We start from the raw sequence: 13,461 nt of genomic DNA, 5'->3' as shown, positions 1-13,461 counted from the left end.
TTTCATATGGTTCTGAGCCTTAATTTTGTGGTTTTGTCTTCTGCCTTTCTGCATAAAGTCTTTTACTCATGTTCTTCAACATGTTGAAAATCACAGAAATTCTGACAGAGGTGCTGTTCAGTGTCTGCAGCTGTGAACCTTCTGTAGCCCATGTGGCGGTGTTGTAATGTGTACGATACAGGCTGCCAAATACGTAATTATATCTGCAGAGATAATGCTCTTTAGCATTTCTTCTATCCTGTTGCTATAAGCAAAATTCTTCCTTGTGCAAGCCCAATAATCCTCTATTATTGAAACTTCAGAAATGTATTGTCTGCAAGAGTAAACAACAATCTCATTGCATCTTAGACTTAGTGCTGTAGACACTGAACAAGAAGCTGCAAAGGGTGCTGGTTAAATTCTTCAGATACATGCAGGGATAATGATTCAGTGGAGTTTTAGCTGAACTGCTCCCATTCATGTGAACTAAATCCCTCTATGCATTGTACTGACGATTGACCCTTCGGTGTCCAGTGAATGATGGCTTTGGCTCCAGAGTGTTTGAGCATCAACTTAATCTCTTGACAGCACTGTGGTATTGTAGGCTGTCTTACATCTGTTCCCAGAAAGCTGTTGCAGCAGTGGTCATCAGACTTCAAATTTTGCATCAAAAGTAGTGCTGCAGGAACCACTAACTCACATGCTTTTCTAAAAGACTAGTACAGCATAAATGAAAGTGAGGTGCAAGAGGGACAAAAGCTTGCCACTGACAGGGGCACTGACATGGGCACTGGCATCTGAGCCACTGCTCAGATGGGAAGTGACAGGGGAAAGAGGTCAACAGTGTGGGGTGAGTGTTAAAGAGGAAAAGGAGGAGGAAACCATTATTTTCACAGGAATAAACAATAAGACAAATTTGCCAAGCACGTGATAACAGGCTAAAAGAGTTACATACATATAGTGGTCAGAGAAAATGTCTTCTGGATTCAAGAACAGTGATTTATTTATAAAGCAAAGCCAGAAAAATCCCTCTTCTCCCCATACCCCTACCACATCTGTCTGTCTGGCTTAAATAGCAAGTGATTCCGTGCCAAGGAATGCATTTGTTGCTTTTCTTCCTGCAGTTTTCCTTACTGGCAGAACACATTACAAAATGTTCTACTTCTGTCCACATCCCAGTGTTTTATCTGCTTCCTCCCTCCAAGCCTTTCTCTGTTGTTAGCATCATCCTTGCCTGCACATGAACTACATATAACAACTGTGCCTTTATCTGAAGCGTGTTTGCATTTGGAGGCCAGGTACATTACTCCATCAGGAGAGCACTGCTCCCTCAGAGAATAATACAGAGGCCATTCCCAGCTCAGTTTTTTTGTTACCTTTTAGTGGGAGACTTGATCTCCTTATCTTCTGGGGTGCATTTCCTCCTCAGCTTAGCAGATAGACCATAATTTGCTGAGGAAAGACCCCAGTGCCTTAGTGTTAAATCAAAGACACTGGTTCCCTTGGTGATGCAGATCCTGCCTACCTTTTGTTCTTGGACTTTGCTACCTCAATGTCCTGTTTTGCCCTTCAGTTCTGTTTTTCCACCTTTCTGTAATGACTTGTTCCTGAGTTAAATTCTATATCTTGCAGCATTTTGCAGGTTAATCCATCAGTAGCAGCAGTTTGGCTTTCCCAGTCTGCAGATTGGAAATAGCCCCAATTCCTAACCACAGACAACTTCAGCATTCCCAGTTTCTTGCTAGTGAGTTCATTGTAAATCTGGCTTAGATTTTTCTTTTTATCTGTTTTAAAGTCTCTCAAGTATATGGAGGCAAAGTGGAAAAAAGATTACATTAGTTCTCAGGATTTGTGACATTTATAAATGATACTGTGGCCATGAGGCTTTTCTTCAGGAAGGGAATGCACCAGAATGCAGCTCTCGCATACTGCACAAGTGATCCCGGACCAAGGCCTTGTGCTTGAAGATTGTGACTAGCTTTGTTTTCAGTTCATACTTCAGATAACTGCCTGATGGCAGTCTTGAACTCTTCCTTCCTAGCATCTACTGTATTTGACATGGCACAGAGGTCATGTCCTATCTTTCATACCAACTTGTTATTTGGAAGGGACAATTTATACTTAGTTTTCAGTTAAGCTTAATTTAATCCTTCTAAAAGAAAAAGAGTATGAATAAGATATCTGGACAGCACTTGAAGTAGTCACACCTCCTAGTAGCTCATAGGTACCCCATGAGCATTGTAGGCTGTCAGGTGAATTCTGCGTAGAAGTATTCAGAATGCAGGTACAGAGTTTAGTCCCTACAAAAATCTTTCTGCAGAGGTTTGAGAATTATAGTATTGAGCATTGAAGAGATTTTTATCATGTTCATGTTGTGGGACGGGCTAACAATATTTTTTTGCAGAATTCCAGGTCATAGTGTAGTTTCAACTATCTCACTTTAAAACCTTCTGCTTTGTTTAATTCAGTATATGCTGAATTAAGACTGGTTTAATTTTTTTTTCGGGGGGGGGAAAGTGTCTTGGTTTTGATGAGGTTTTGAGTCATACAGCACAAATATCAGTCTATTTGGGTTCCTTGTCTTTAGAGGCTCCCTTTTCCCTGTTGTGGTTATGTTTTAAACCTCATCGTTATGTCTCTGGTTATGTAAGAGGGATGTTGTTACCTGCTAGTGCCATTTAACGTTTGGCTGATCAGTCTGCAATACTTCATAATTTTTAATTACAAATTACTTGTTTGTAATCCTACCTCATCAAAAACATCCAAGTTGACAGAGAACAGTGTTAAAAAAATTATGCATTTGGGTGGTGGGGAGATGTTGGCCCTTACCACTCATGCTGTGACTGCTATAGACAGCACTGAGACCTCAGATAGTATGTAAAGCATTTGGTGATATGATCTTACAGTAGGAGAGCTTCAAACTGATGAACCAGAAGAGGCTACGTGTCTACTTATGAAACCCAGAGCCATGTAGGTCTTGCATAAAGCAGAAATGAATGGGAAGCTTTTGATTTCCTATATAGGCTATCCTGGCTGAGTTCAGGCAGGAGTTAGATCAAAGGTCAGCAATCCACCCATCAGTTGCTTCGAAGCAATTGTTCAAAATGCAGCTGGTTTTGTATCTTTCTGCTCTAGCAGCTACTACATCTGCTGCTGCTGCTTTTGGAAAAGGCACCCCCACCACCAGCAGCTGGTTTTTGTTAAGTCTAGCTCTTCCAATTAGAGGCACACCTGAATACCTTGAGGCAGATGGATTGAATGGTCAAAAGAGAGCACATCTCGTTGTGGGAGACTGAGATGGCCATGGTTGTGTGATCCAGGCCAGAAATAAATGTTCTAAATAGATCTTCCACTGCTTTCCTTATTAGGGGATGCTATTCAGGGAGATTCCATAGTCCCAAGGTAATTGAACGTAGTGACTCTTGTCTTTCCCATTTCATATATTTATACAAGCTGTACATACTGAAAAGCACATGTCCGAGCCTCAGAACAACCTCTGAGGTAGTCCCATTAAGATTTACCATTTCCATCAAAGGTAAGCCTGGCTAGAGAGGAGCCATCACTCTTCAGAGCTGCAGAGTAGGTTCCCAAACCACTCCCATAATAGGCTTTTCCTATTATACGCATGAAAAGATTGCATATACATGACCTGTAAAGTCTGCATGAGTGGGCTTTCTAATAGGTTTATCTCAGACTCTGCACACTCTGCGCACAGAGCTTATGGAACAGCTGCTTTTCAGAGCTGGTCACCTCACCACATAAGGAGGGACAGGAGAGACAGGGACATAGTTTGCTGTGGCTAAACAAGCTTCAGTTTTCTCACCCCATAAGGCTGTGATGATATCTCACAGATGTCAGCTTCTCTCTGTAAAGTTCCTGTGCCCTTGCATCCCATCACAGAAGTGTTTTTTAGACACTATGCAAAAAGCGGTTTTGACATGATGTGCCTACCATGAACACCAAGGACATCATTCCCCCAAGAAGCTGTAAGGTGCTAAACTGCAGCTGTGCTGATTGACATGCATGGCTTCTACCTGAAAATAGCACCCGAGTGACAGAAACCTTGCTTTCAATTGAAATTTGGCTGGTTTTGTGTGGTAAACAGTGGAGTACTTCCATTGTATCAGCAAATGTTAGGAACCTTCTTCTGCTCTTGCCCTTTAGAAAGGTTTTCTGCCAGAAGGGAATTTTTTTTACTGCGTAAGCTGCTCTGAACTATTCTGAGAAAATGCAGATTATGGCCTCCCTTTTCCTTTAACTTTTGCCTCAGATTTGAAACTTGGCAGCATGCATTTTTGAAGTTTGCTGTTCAAGCTGCTTGCTCCTAAAGAAAATTGCTGGGAGCCAGGCAAGTTCCGCAGAGGTAACACATCAGGGGTGCTGCAGCTTGAATGGCAGCTCAATGTCTTGGAAAAGTTTTCCTTTGGAGCTGTCTACTAACACAAGGTGGAGTACATGCGGGGGATATTTTCAGTGCACAGTGCGCTGAAAAGATGGAAGCCACTTGAGAAAAGAAAGCTGTAAATGCAGCTGTGCTTGATGGGAATCCAGAAGTCAGCCAGACATCTTGAGCTCTGATAACATACAGGTCAAGTCAAGATACCAGGTCTGTTGTCTCTAATTTAGAAGTTGTTTGAAATGGGTATCAGTGAGGATCCAGCTTTCCCTTCAGTCAAGGATTCTTCTCCTAATGCACAGAGACACAGCTCTGGAAAATACTGTGCGTAACATTTGCACAAGGGACATGTTTATTAGTGATTAGTGCTTTCAGCAGTAGCTCTATAAATCACTGAATACTGACTATCCCCCCCCCCCCCAAAAATGTGTTTGCAACTCTTTGGTCACATTTTCTGGAAATAGCTAAAACCCACTGTTTTGATAACCTTTGAAATCCAGTCTGTATTAGCATGGGTATATTATTTTGGGAAAGTAGTATGTCCTACCTCAAAAAGGAGGCTGAGTTTAATTTTTAAAGCAGGCAATAGCAAAAGTGCCTTTTCCATTTAGTGATACAAACCTAGATCAAAGACTGTATGAGAACTACAGCAGACAGGTCCAGAAATCCTTGGACAAACTGAAAATGGGAGGACACCAGGATGCTATGATACAGCATCTCACTGTCTAGGTATGCAAAACGTTCACTTACCAGAACAGTTAATCCACAGTGATGTTGAAAAGTGACACTTTTTCTGGGGAAATATCAGTACTGCATGTGCAGTGATTAAAAGCAAAGTGAATACATGTTATGGTAATATTACAAGATGCTGCTTTTCTCAGGTAACAGCTCATTTTGTACTTAACTGCACGAAAATTTGAAGTTAATCTTTAGGCTATGGTGAGCACTGCGGGACAAGATTACAGGAGGAATGCTTTCTGTTGAAGAGTGTTTTGGGGCCTTTTTTCTCCCTGCAGGAGAGCCACACAGAAGAGCATGAAGGTGAAGAGCAAGTCCATGAACAGCCCCCGCAGCAGGAGGAGTACTGACTCACCCAGCGGCTCTGACAATTTTCGTTTTGTGTGAGAACTTTCTTCTGGAGAATGGAACATGTGCGGCCTCAAACTTGAAATCAGTTCACTCCCAGTCTGCCATTAACATTTATGTACCATAGTGAGTGCCAGCCAGCCACTGCATTCTGTACCCATACTTTGCCAAGATGCATTTGCAGACGTCTTCTTTCAGTGTATCTTCCCAAGAGGTTGTAGGGCTACATCACCTACTGTACATCACTGCAACTTCACCACTTGGCTGCTTGAGATTTGTTCTGCTCTTTAAAAAAGTATATATATTTATTTTTTTCTTTTTTTTTTTTTGTCTTAAGTATGATACACTTGTAACTTGTTCTAACATATTTATATTGGCATTTTGTGTGGCAAGAAGTACCGTACCACTAGCTGTGTCTCTCACTTTGTGGTGCTTTTGCGTTTTCTAGTACGTCTGCCTTGGGGCATAAATTTGGTCAAACAATTGGAATAAAGGGATACAGAGGAAGTCATAATCAAGCCATAACAATGAGATGTGTTGTGGAGGAGAATGCTCGTGTTGCTCACGTTTATTCCTTTCCTGCCTTCACGAAATGCAAGGCAGAGCATCTGTTTCACTAGCAGAGATTTAAACCCCTGTGTTAGAAAGCTTGTTAGAAAGCTGCATGATATGTTTTTTGGCTTATTTCTGGAGGAACAGACATCCACTTGAGTTTTTTGAAAACCCTCCTAGTTTCCTGACTAGTCAGTAGATGCTTCCCAGCTTTTCTTCCTTCCTGAGAAATCCAGTCCCAACCTCCAGCTGCAGCTCTGCCTCTGCATAGCTCAATGCTGATGGAGGTGAGAAATCTCCTTGACACAAGTATAGCTGCAGGACATGATCTCTGCTGTCATACTTGGCTTCCCAGCCCTCGGAAGAGGACAAAGTAGGCCAGCCGTTTCTTCTTGCTGTCCTTCCCGCTCTGCTGCCCTGGCCATACGAGTTGGAAGACAGAAATTTCCTCGCTGGTGTAAAGCATGGGGAAAGACCAGCAACAGCACTAGCCTTGAGCCCCCTGAACTCTCTGTGAGTGAGTAGTGGACACTTCATGGGTGTTGAGGCTGCTTACAAAGCACAGAGGGGCAGTTGAGGGCTCCTATTGGAGACAGAGGATACATCAGAGGGGGCCCAGCTCACCAAGGGGCACAGAGTCAGTTCTTTGCTTGGCTAACCCTCCTTCAGTGAGGCCTGTGCCGGGCAGAACCATGTCTGCCGTGGAGATGTCTGCAGTCAGAGTGTTCCCTTCCAGTGCTGTCCCATCGCCCTGTTCTAAATGATGGTATTTTATAAACAGAGGTATCTTGAAGTATGCAAAGCATTCCGTATTTTTCTTGTAAAACTGTGCATTGTAGTCTCTCTGAATATTTAATGCTTGGTATTCTTGGTCTTTCACTTGATTTTCCTAGCTCTGGATTGTTACACTGAGTTAGCAGGCACATGGAAGTCCCATCCCAATCAGCAGTCACTGGAAAACTCCAAAGCGTAATGAACAGCTAAATCATGTTAGACCTTCATAGGCTCCTAATGCGTAAGTTTCCAGCTTTACGCTTCCATGGAGAGGTTTTCAATTAATCAACCCCCTGGTGCACACAGACACATGCTCATGCAGTTTTCTGTTCCTAATCGATCTTCTGCAGCTAAGTGGCTCTTGGCTAAATGTGAGAACCCTGCTGTTGTGTGTCGCACCACAGACAACGTATAAAATACTGCTAAGCACTAGAACAGGTATTTCCAGATCCTTGATCCTCCCCCTGCTCAGCAGAAGAGTTTCTGGACCCCGCAGGCTGAAGGTTTCCCAGCCTTGTCTCCAGCGCTGGCCTCGTGTCCTACCCAGTGATGAAGTGGAAGTACTGCAACCTGCTGGCCAGCGCTTTCCTTTCCTTTCTTGATTGGTTACAAGCAAGGTCTGGTTTCTAAAAAAATGTGTATATTCCAAAATAAGTATTTCCAAGAATCACCACAAATGGGGGAATTGTCATTTTTGTTGTATTTGTGTTTATTAGAACATATGTACTTATTACAATTGTCATTGTAATAAACGGTAGTTCTTCATAATACTGTTGAAGAGCAGTTACTAATTTTTTTTTTTCCAGACTCCTTTAACCTGTGTGGGATTTCTGATGGGGCAAGGAGTTTGGGATCAGTCTATAAGCTTAATTCCATCAGCACCAGTCTCCTCTTACTGCAGTTCACCCTTCTGCTAATACTTGAGCAGATGCATGGAGAGCACTTGAAGATAAAATGTATTTCTAAAGGTGCGAATGGTTGGGGTTGCTGAGCTCCCTGGAGGGCTCATGACCAGGCTGTTGTGCACCTCTCCTTTTCTCTCTTTGGAGCACATATTAAACAATAGTAAGAGTCCTAAAAAGCTGAACTTCATCTGCTGAAAATTCCTTATATCCTGTTTCTGGTCCAAAGAGCATCACCCTCTCACTGCTTGTATCAAGGCGGGGGGAGTGACTGATGTAGGGAGCCAGGGCGGTAAGATACCTTGTGGGCACTAGAAAACTGGGCTGTGCTGAGTGGCGAGCGATGCTCTGAAAGGAGAAAGAGTTGTCCTTCTCCTCCCACCCCCTGTGAGTAACCCATTCTTCTGTTATGGTTTTAATATGCATTTGTAATTACATTTACTAAATAGCACACCATAAAGCTTTGGTTATATATTAAATGTAAACCGAAAGGAATGTAAACATATGTATTAATTATAAATAGATAAGTAATGGCATAATAGATACAAAAAAGTCTTATTTGGATGTATCAGTCGTTTTACATTATCCACAGATTGTCGCATGGTAGAGTAGATTTTTGTCTGAATATGTGAATAACTTGCGTTTATCTTTTTACATATTTAATAAAAAAATATATGTTAAAATCTGTCTAGCTCTAGAGACTATTCACAACATTCTAAAATAATACTTTTCTGCTTTAAATACGTATTCTTTTCTTCATTAGTGACTGCATATGGGACCAGGAAGAAAAAGGCAGCTGCTTTGAAAAGAGATTCACTTATTCAATGTGTGTAGGTAGTATTTGCTTCCCCAAGAGCTCAGCAAATGTACCCCCTTCTGCAAATCAAAAATGAGAATGTATGTGCATGTAAACAGAGCATTCTTCTTTATGGTAAATGCTTTCTGATTTGAGTACTAAATCTCTTGTCTCAGTTTTGATACCGCAAAAGCAAAACTTGCAGCAGCCAGGGAGTGGAGAGAACGGTAACAAGGGCACTTAAGCTCCCAATGGACTTTTCATGCAATGGCCAGCCATTCAGGGATGACTGTTCAATGCAGTGCATAAGTCACTTTTGTTGTAGATTAAAAGATGGGGTTTTGGAAGAAAAGGGAGAAACTTAATTGTAGTTCTTACAGCTCTTTTGCAGCATGAAGCAATATTGCTGCAAGTAGTTGCTGCTAAATCTCCAGGGCTTTGAGCCTTGGGTGAGGACCTCTTCCTGTCATTGAAGCTACCTGGTTGTGCTCTATACTAAAAGATCAGCCTAGGCCCCTTTGCTGCCTTCAGCTATCCCTGGGGCTGGGGCTGAACACTGCCCACCACCACTTAGGGAAGGTTTCTGATGGAGAGGGTGAAGGATGAAGCCAGGACCAGAAGAGCCCATTTCCAACCCAGGCACTCAAATCTGGGAGAGCAGCCCTAGTTTGGTTGCTTTGTACAAGACAAGGGGGGAAGCATGTCTTCGGGCTAGCGCTAATCCCCAGCATAAAAAAGTTACTTACTTTCCAGTTATTTACTTTCAAACAGTCGAAAACTTTCTGACATAATGTTGTGACTGTTAGGTCACGTACATACCATTATCTGACTTTGCAGAATAAATCTGTGACCATGCTGCCCTATGAACAAAGCATTTTTATTCCCATTCATTGAACCAGTTACCATCTCAGATGGCTAACAATCCAATATATACACTGTGCAATACATGCTCTCTTTTTATACTTGTCTTCATAGAGATCGTAGTGACAAGTTGTTTCAAAAAGGGAAAGTTATTTATTTGCCACATCTTCATACAGAATGTGAGAAAGCTGGCTGGAGCTTAATTTCCTTTGAAAGTGACTCTGTATTTCTCTTTAGAAAGATACAAGTGCAGGCAAGTTGTGGCAGTTCAAGTTCTATCATTTCATTTAATGAAATATATTCAAAATACTCCATTACAGTGCATCAGATTGTGCAGCTTCTGGAAACCTTATTTCCAACTGTTTCCTAAATAAGTGCAAGACAGAGGGAAAAGGGAGTGCCTCCAGTATAACCACATTCAATCCAGAGGTATTTTTGTTTATTGTATTCTAATTCTTTTCTAGTCAGGACTTCCTCCGGATACTTTTGATGGATGGGTTAAATACAAACTGCTGGAATAGGTGAGACTTTTGGGGCATTATAGGTGGTATCGGATGTAGTATTTGACTTCATCAAACGGATTTCTGGGTATATGTCTCTATTAAACTTGTTCCCCTTCAAACACAGTCAGAACTGCCTATAATAAACAGTTTAATTAACTGCCTATTAAACAAACAGCTGTCAAGCTTTTTCTAAGAAAAAGAGTCCTTGGGCAGATAGGGAGCAGCAATGTGGGAACCCCACACTCCCTGAGCATCAGGTGTGGTCACCCGACAGTGAGGAGGAAGGCTGGAAGACCCCTCTCTTTGTTCCAGCCCTGGAGCTGGACCACAGGGGTGCTAGAGGGTGCAGGAGCCTCCTCTCCCTGCAGGGCTCTCTGCAAAATCTCCAAATCAGCATTAACAGGATGGCCTATGTCCTCTGATTAACTCAAGCTTTTAGCTGCTTGAACTGTGACTGCAGTATGTGGCTGTAGTAGGGGATGGGACCCTCAGCATGCCTGTTTACTAGGTGGAACGTCTGTTTTCAAACCGTAAAAACCGTTGTAAGTTGGTTTGAATTTTCTGCTTTGTGAAGAGGGGAAGCTGATGTGCAGGCCTGTCCCCTGGTCCCTGTCGTAAGGGCTGCCATGGGAAATCAGCCCAACTGACGGTGTGGTAGATCAACTGCTCTAACAGGCAGTAGGAACTTAAACTGAAGCTGTTCAATTTAAAATTGAACAAAGCTATGAAATTGTACAAAGATGTACAAAGTCAGCGCTCAGCTGAAAATATTAATAAGAGCCACTGATGTAAGGGTATATTAATTGGGGAAAAATGATAAGGTGAGTGATAAAGCTAGAGAAATGGTCTAAGAACTGAAAAAGTTGAACTTCAGGCTCAGCAGCTCAACAACTACGCTTCTGCCCAGCTTCTGGCAAGCGAGATAGGTAACTAGTTAATAAACATGCCAGTCCATCAATCACATCCCTCTGTGCAAGAAATGTAATCTAATGCTTACCTTGGGGAAAGTGGGCAGATTGTTTCATTAGTGCTTCAAGGCCACAAAACCCCTCTGGCTAGAGCAGCGTATGAAAAGAGATGAAACTTAAATTTTTCCTCCTTCCTCCAAGGCACACAGAAAACCTACATATATTATAAATGAAGCGAGTGGTTTGCATCTGCACGTAAACATGTAATGTTTAAAAAAAGCCTTTCTTGCCTTTTTTTTCCCCATTATCTAAAACCACACGAATTTGTTTCAAACACAAAGGCAAATAATGATTTGCTTTGTATTTTGCATTCATAGATGATGTTGACTAATTAATTTTGCAGTGAAGTATGAGAATCTTCTAAAGTTTTTTGGCCAAATTTATTCTCAGCTGGTTACCTTTGTAGGGTTATATTGCTTGTAGCTACTGAAATGCCAACAATGTGCTTTTTACTGCCCAGAAAACAAGCATGAAGGCCAGGTGCTGCTATAAGGAGCCTGCACTGCTGACAGATACAGGTCAGCTGAGGTTCATCTTAATGCTGGGGAAGAAAAATCCCATAGGTTTTAAAAACACTTTACTGCACCCATAGTTTTCTGATCTCATTCTCTTTTCTTCACACCTTCATCTGAGGTGAGGGAAAGCCTGAATGTGTGTAAGCCCTTCAGGAGGTTGTATGGAATAAATGAGTTGTGAGAAAATAAATATGGAAAATGAAGCAGGCACAGATGTCTGAGTGGGAAGGACATCCAGGGAGGATTTGCATTGGCAGGGTCCCACTGGTGACTACGCTGGGAAAAAACAGTGCTGGTTATAAACCATCGAGGATCTCATGGAACCTGACATGGATTTACCCAGGACTTTGGACGCAGTGGCAAGGAGGAGGAAGACAAAAGCTTCAGAGAGGGCAGTAACATAACATTGCTGAAGAGAATATTAGAGCAGAAGAACTTGGTAAACACTTCTCTGCTGGACAGGAACCTTCCTCTGAGATGAAGCATCTTGCTGCATAGCTCATTGTCGCAGTGGTTCAGATACCCGGATGATCTATTCTTTGGTTATTTTAATCAGATTAATTCCAACTATGTATCACATCAGAAGAGTTGCAAATCTCCGTGTCAAGTATTACAGTCTGATCGTAGTGCAGGTGCTCACTCCTGGACACGTTTCTTCAGGGAAAAGATGTAAATATTCAAGTGCTCACTCAGCTGCCTGCCCTAAAGAAGAATTGCAGAGATTAGCAACCAGTTTTGATATGCTTCACAATTCAACATCTCTCTTCTGGTCAGAAAGAGGAGAACCTGACCACATTCCTTGCATATCTGGAGACCTTCAAGTACATAGGGACCTACAAGGAGCTGTGGTCTCTACATTTCTCTTGCAGCACACTGATGGGAAGTGAAGTCAAGTTGCTATGGACCAGATTCACAGATGACATAAACTGTGATGGAGCTAGGCCACCTCAGTCAATAGCAAATTTTGACGAGGTGTATCCATTCTGACCTCCACCAACTGGTCTGTATTGATGCTGAGGTAAAATCTACAATGATGCTGATGTCTGCTAACAAAAGGCTTCTTTCAAAGAAAAATCCTTATATCCCAGGGGTGTATCTCAAATAAAAAAATGCTGACAAACTTCCTGTGAAATGAGACCTTTCCCATGCAACGTGTTTCATCTAAAAGCAACCCCTCCATTAAGACACTTTCCTAAGGATAGTTTGACAATACTCTTTAAAAAAGAGGGCATTATCTGAGGGAAATAGAGTTTCAGCAGTAATTCAGATGGCAATAAATGACAAAACTGATATCTAGTAGGCACAAAAATGCATTGCTAAAACCGAATGTCTCATTCATGTCTCCAGGCTGAAAGATGCTAACAGAGGGCCAATAAAAGATTAGAAATTGGGACAACTATTTTGCTTGCAGAGTCAAAGCAAAGTTAACCTGATTTTATGAATTCTATTCCTGGCACTTTGCATCTTACCTTCCTATTTTTTTTCTGTCAAATAACCTCAGGAAGAAGAAAGGGAAAAAAGAGATGGGATCATTCATGCCACATGAGTCAACCACTGCTTAAAAAACAGCCCATAAATATTCTGATTGTGATGGCTTTAAAGCCAAAACCAGTCGGCTACACTGAATAATATAAGTCACTGAAGTTTCTGCATGTGTGAGAAGGCGCTGCCTGCAGTAAAGTGACTTTTAAACCTTAGACTAAACAAAACAATACATGTTAAAAACAACCCAACCATAACAGCATCCAGACTCCCACATCACTGCACCAGCTAGACAGAAACCATTCCCAGACCCCATCTTCCTCCCCACCTCAGTGCAGTTCTCCCATAGCCACTCACCACACAGACCCCATAGTGCACATGGGCAGCCGTGATCAGCACAGTGAACACAGCGAGCACGGCTTCTTCCATCCAGCCCAGCAGCCCGGAGATGGCTGCATAGACCACCAGTGCCAGCGGGAAAAGGAACCAGTGGAAAAGCTCCGGCTGGGTGCTGCTCATCTGGCAGATGATCACCTTGCACTGTCGGAACAAAGAGCCAGGTGAGAAGAACTGGGTTAGTCCAGGGTCTGGGTAAAACCACATCTGTTTTCTCTGCATGTTGCTTCTGATAAGAGGAAAACAAAGCT

The 13,461-nt window shown here is 42.3% G+C and overlaps 2 protein-coding genes across 5 annotated transcripts in view; one reads left to right on the top strand and one right to left on the bottom strand.

Annotated features, from left to right (window-relative positions):
• MAPRE2 (microtubule associated protein RP/EB family member 2) overlaps positions 1–8,372 on the top strand; it is a 104,074-nt gene extending 95,702 nt beyond the window's left edge. For all 4 annotated transcript variants that reach the window (XM_062633478.1, XM_062633475.1, XM_062633479.1 and 1 more), the window contains one exon: positions 5,392–8,372. In XM_062633478.1, the coding sequence (XP_062489462.1) occupies positions 5,392–5,463 (72 nt within the window). In that variant the 3' untranslated portion in view covers positions 5,464–8,372. The remainder of the gene's footprint in view (positions 1–5,391) is intronic.
• A 1,678-nt stretch (positions 8,373–10,050) lies between these two features.
• The window catches only part of LOC134171331 (ethanolaminephosphotransferase 1-like), a 53,080-nt gene continuing 49,669 nt past the window's right edge, over positions 10,051–13,461 (bottom strand). Inside the window, exons 9-10 of the mRNA XM_062633474.1 lie at positions 13,172–13,354; positions 10,051–12,034 (exon numbers count right to left, since the gene is read on the bottom strand). Coding sequence (XP_062489458.1) covers positions 11,969–12,034; positions 13,172–13,354 — 249 coding nt within the window. The 3' untranslated portion in view covers positions 10,051–11,968. The remainder of the gene's footprint in view (positions 12,035–13,171; positions 13,355–13,461) is intronic.

This window comes from Pezoporus occidentalis, unplaced genomic scaffold (assembly GCF_034315485.1).
Source record: "Pezoporus occidentalis ecotype Australia unplaced genomic scaffold, CSIRO_AGI_Poc_V1 ctg4, whole genome shotgun sequence".
Lineage (NCBI taxonomy): Eukaryota > Metazoa > Chordata > Aves > Psittaciformes > Psittacidae > Pezoporus > Pezoporus occidentalis.
This window is presented reverse-complemented; position numbering and strand designations above follow the sequence as displayed.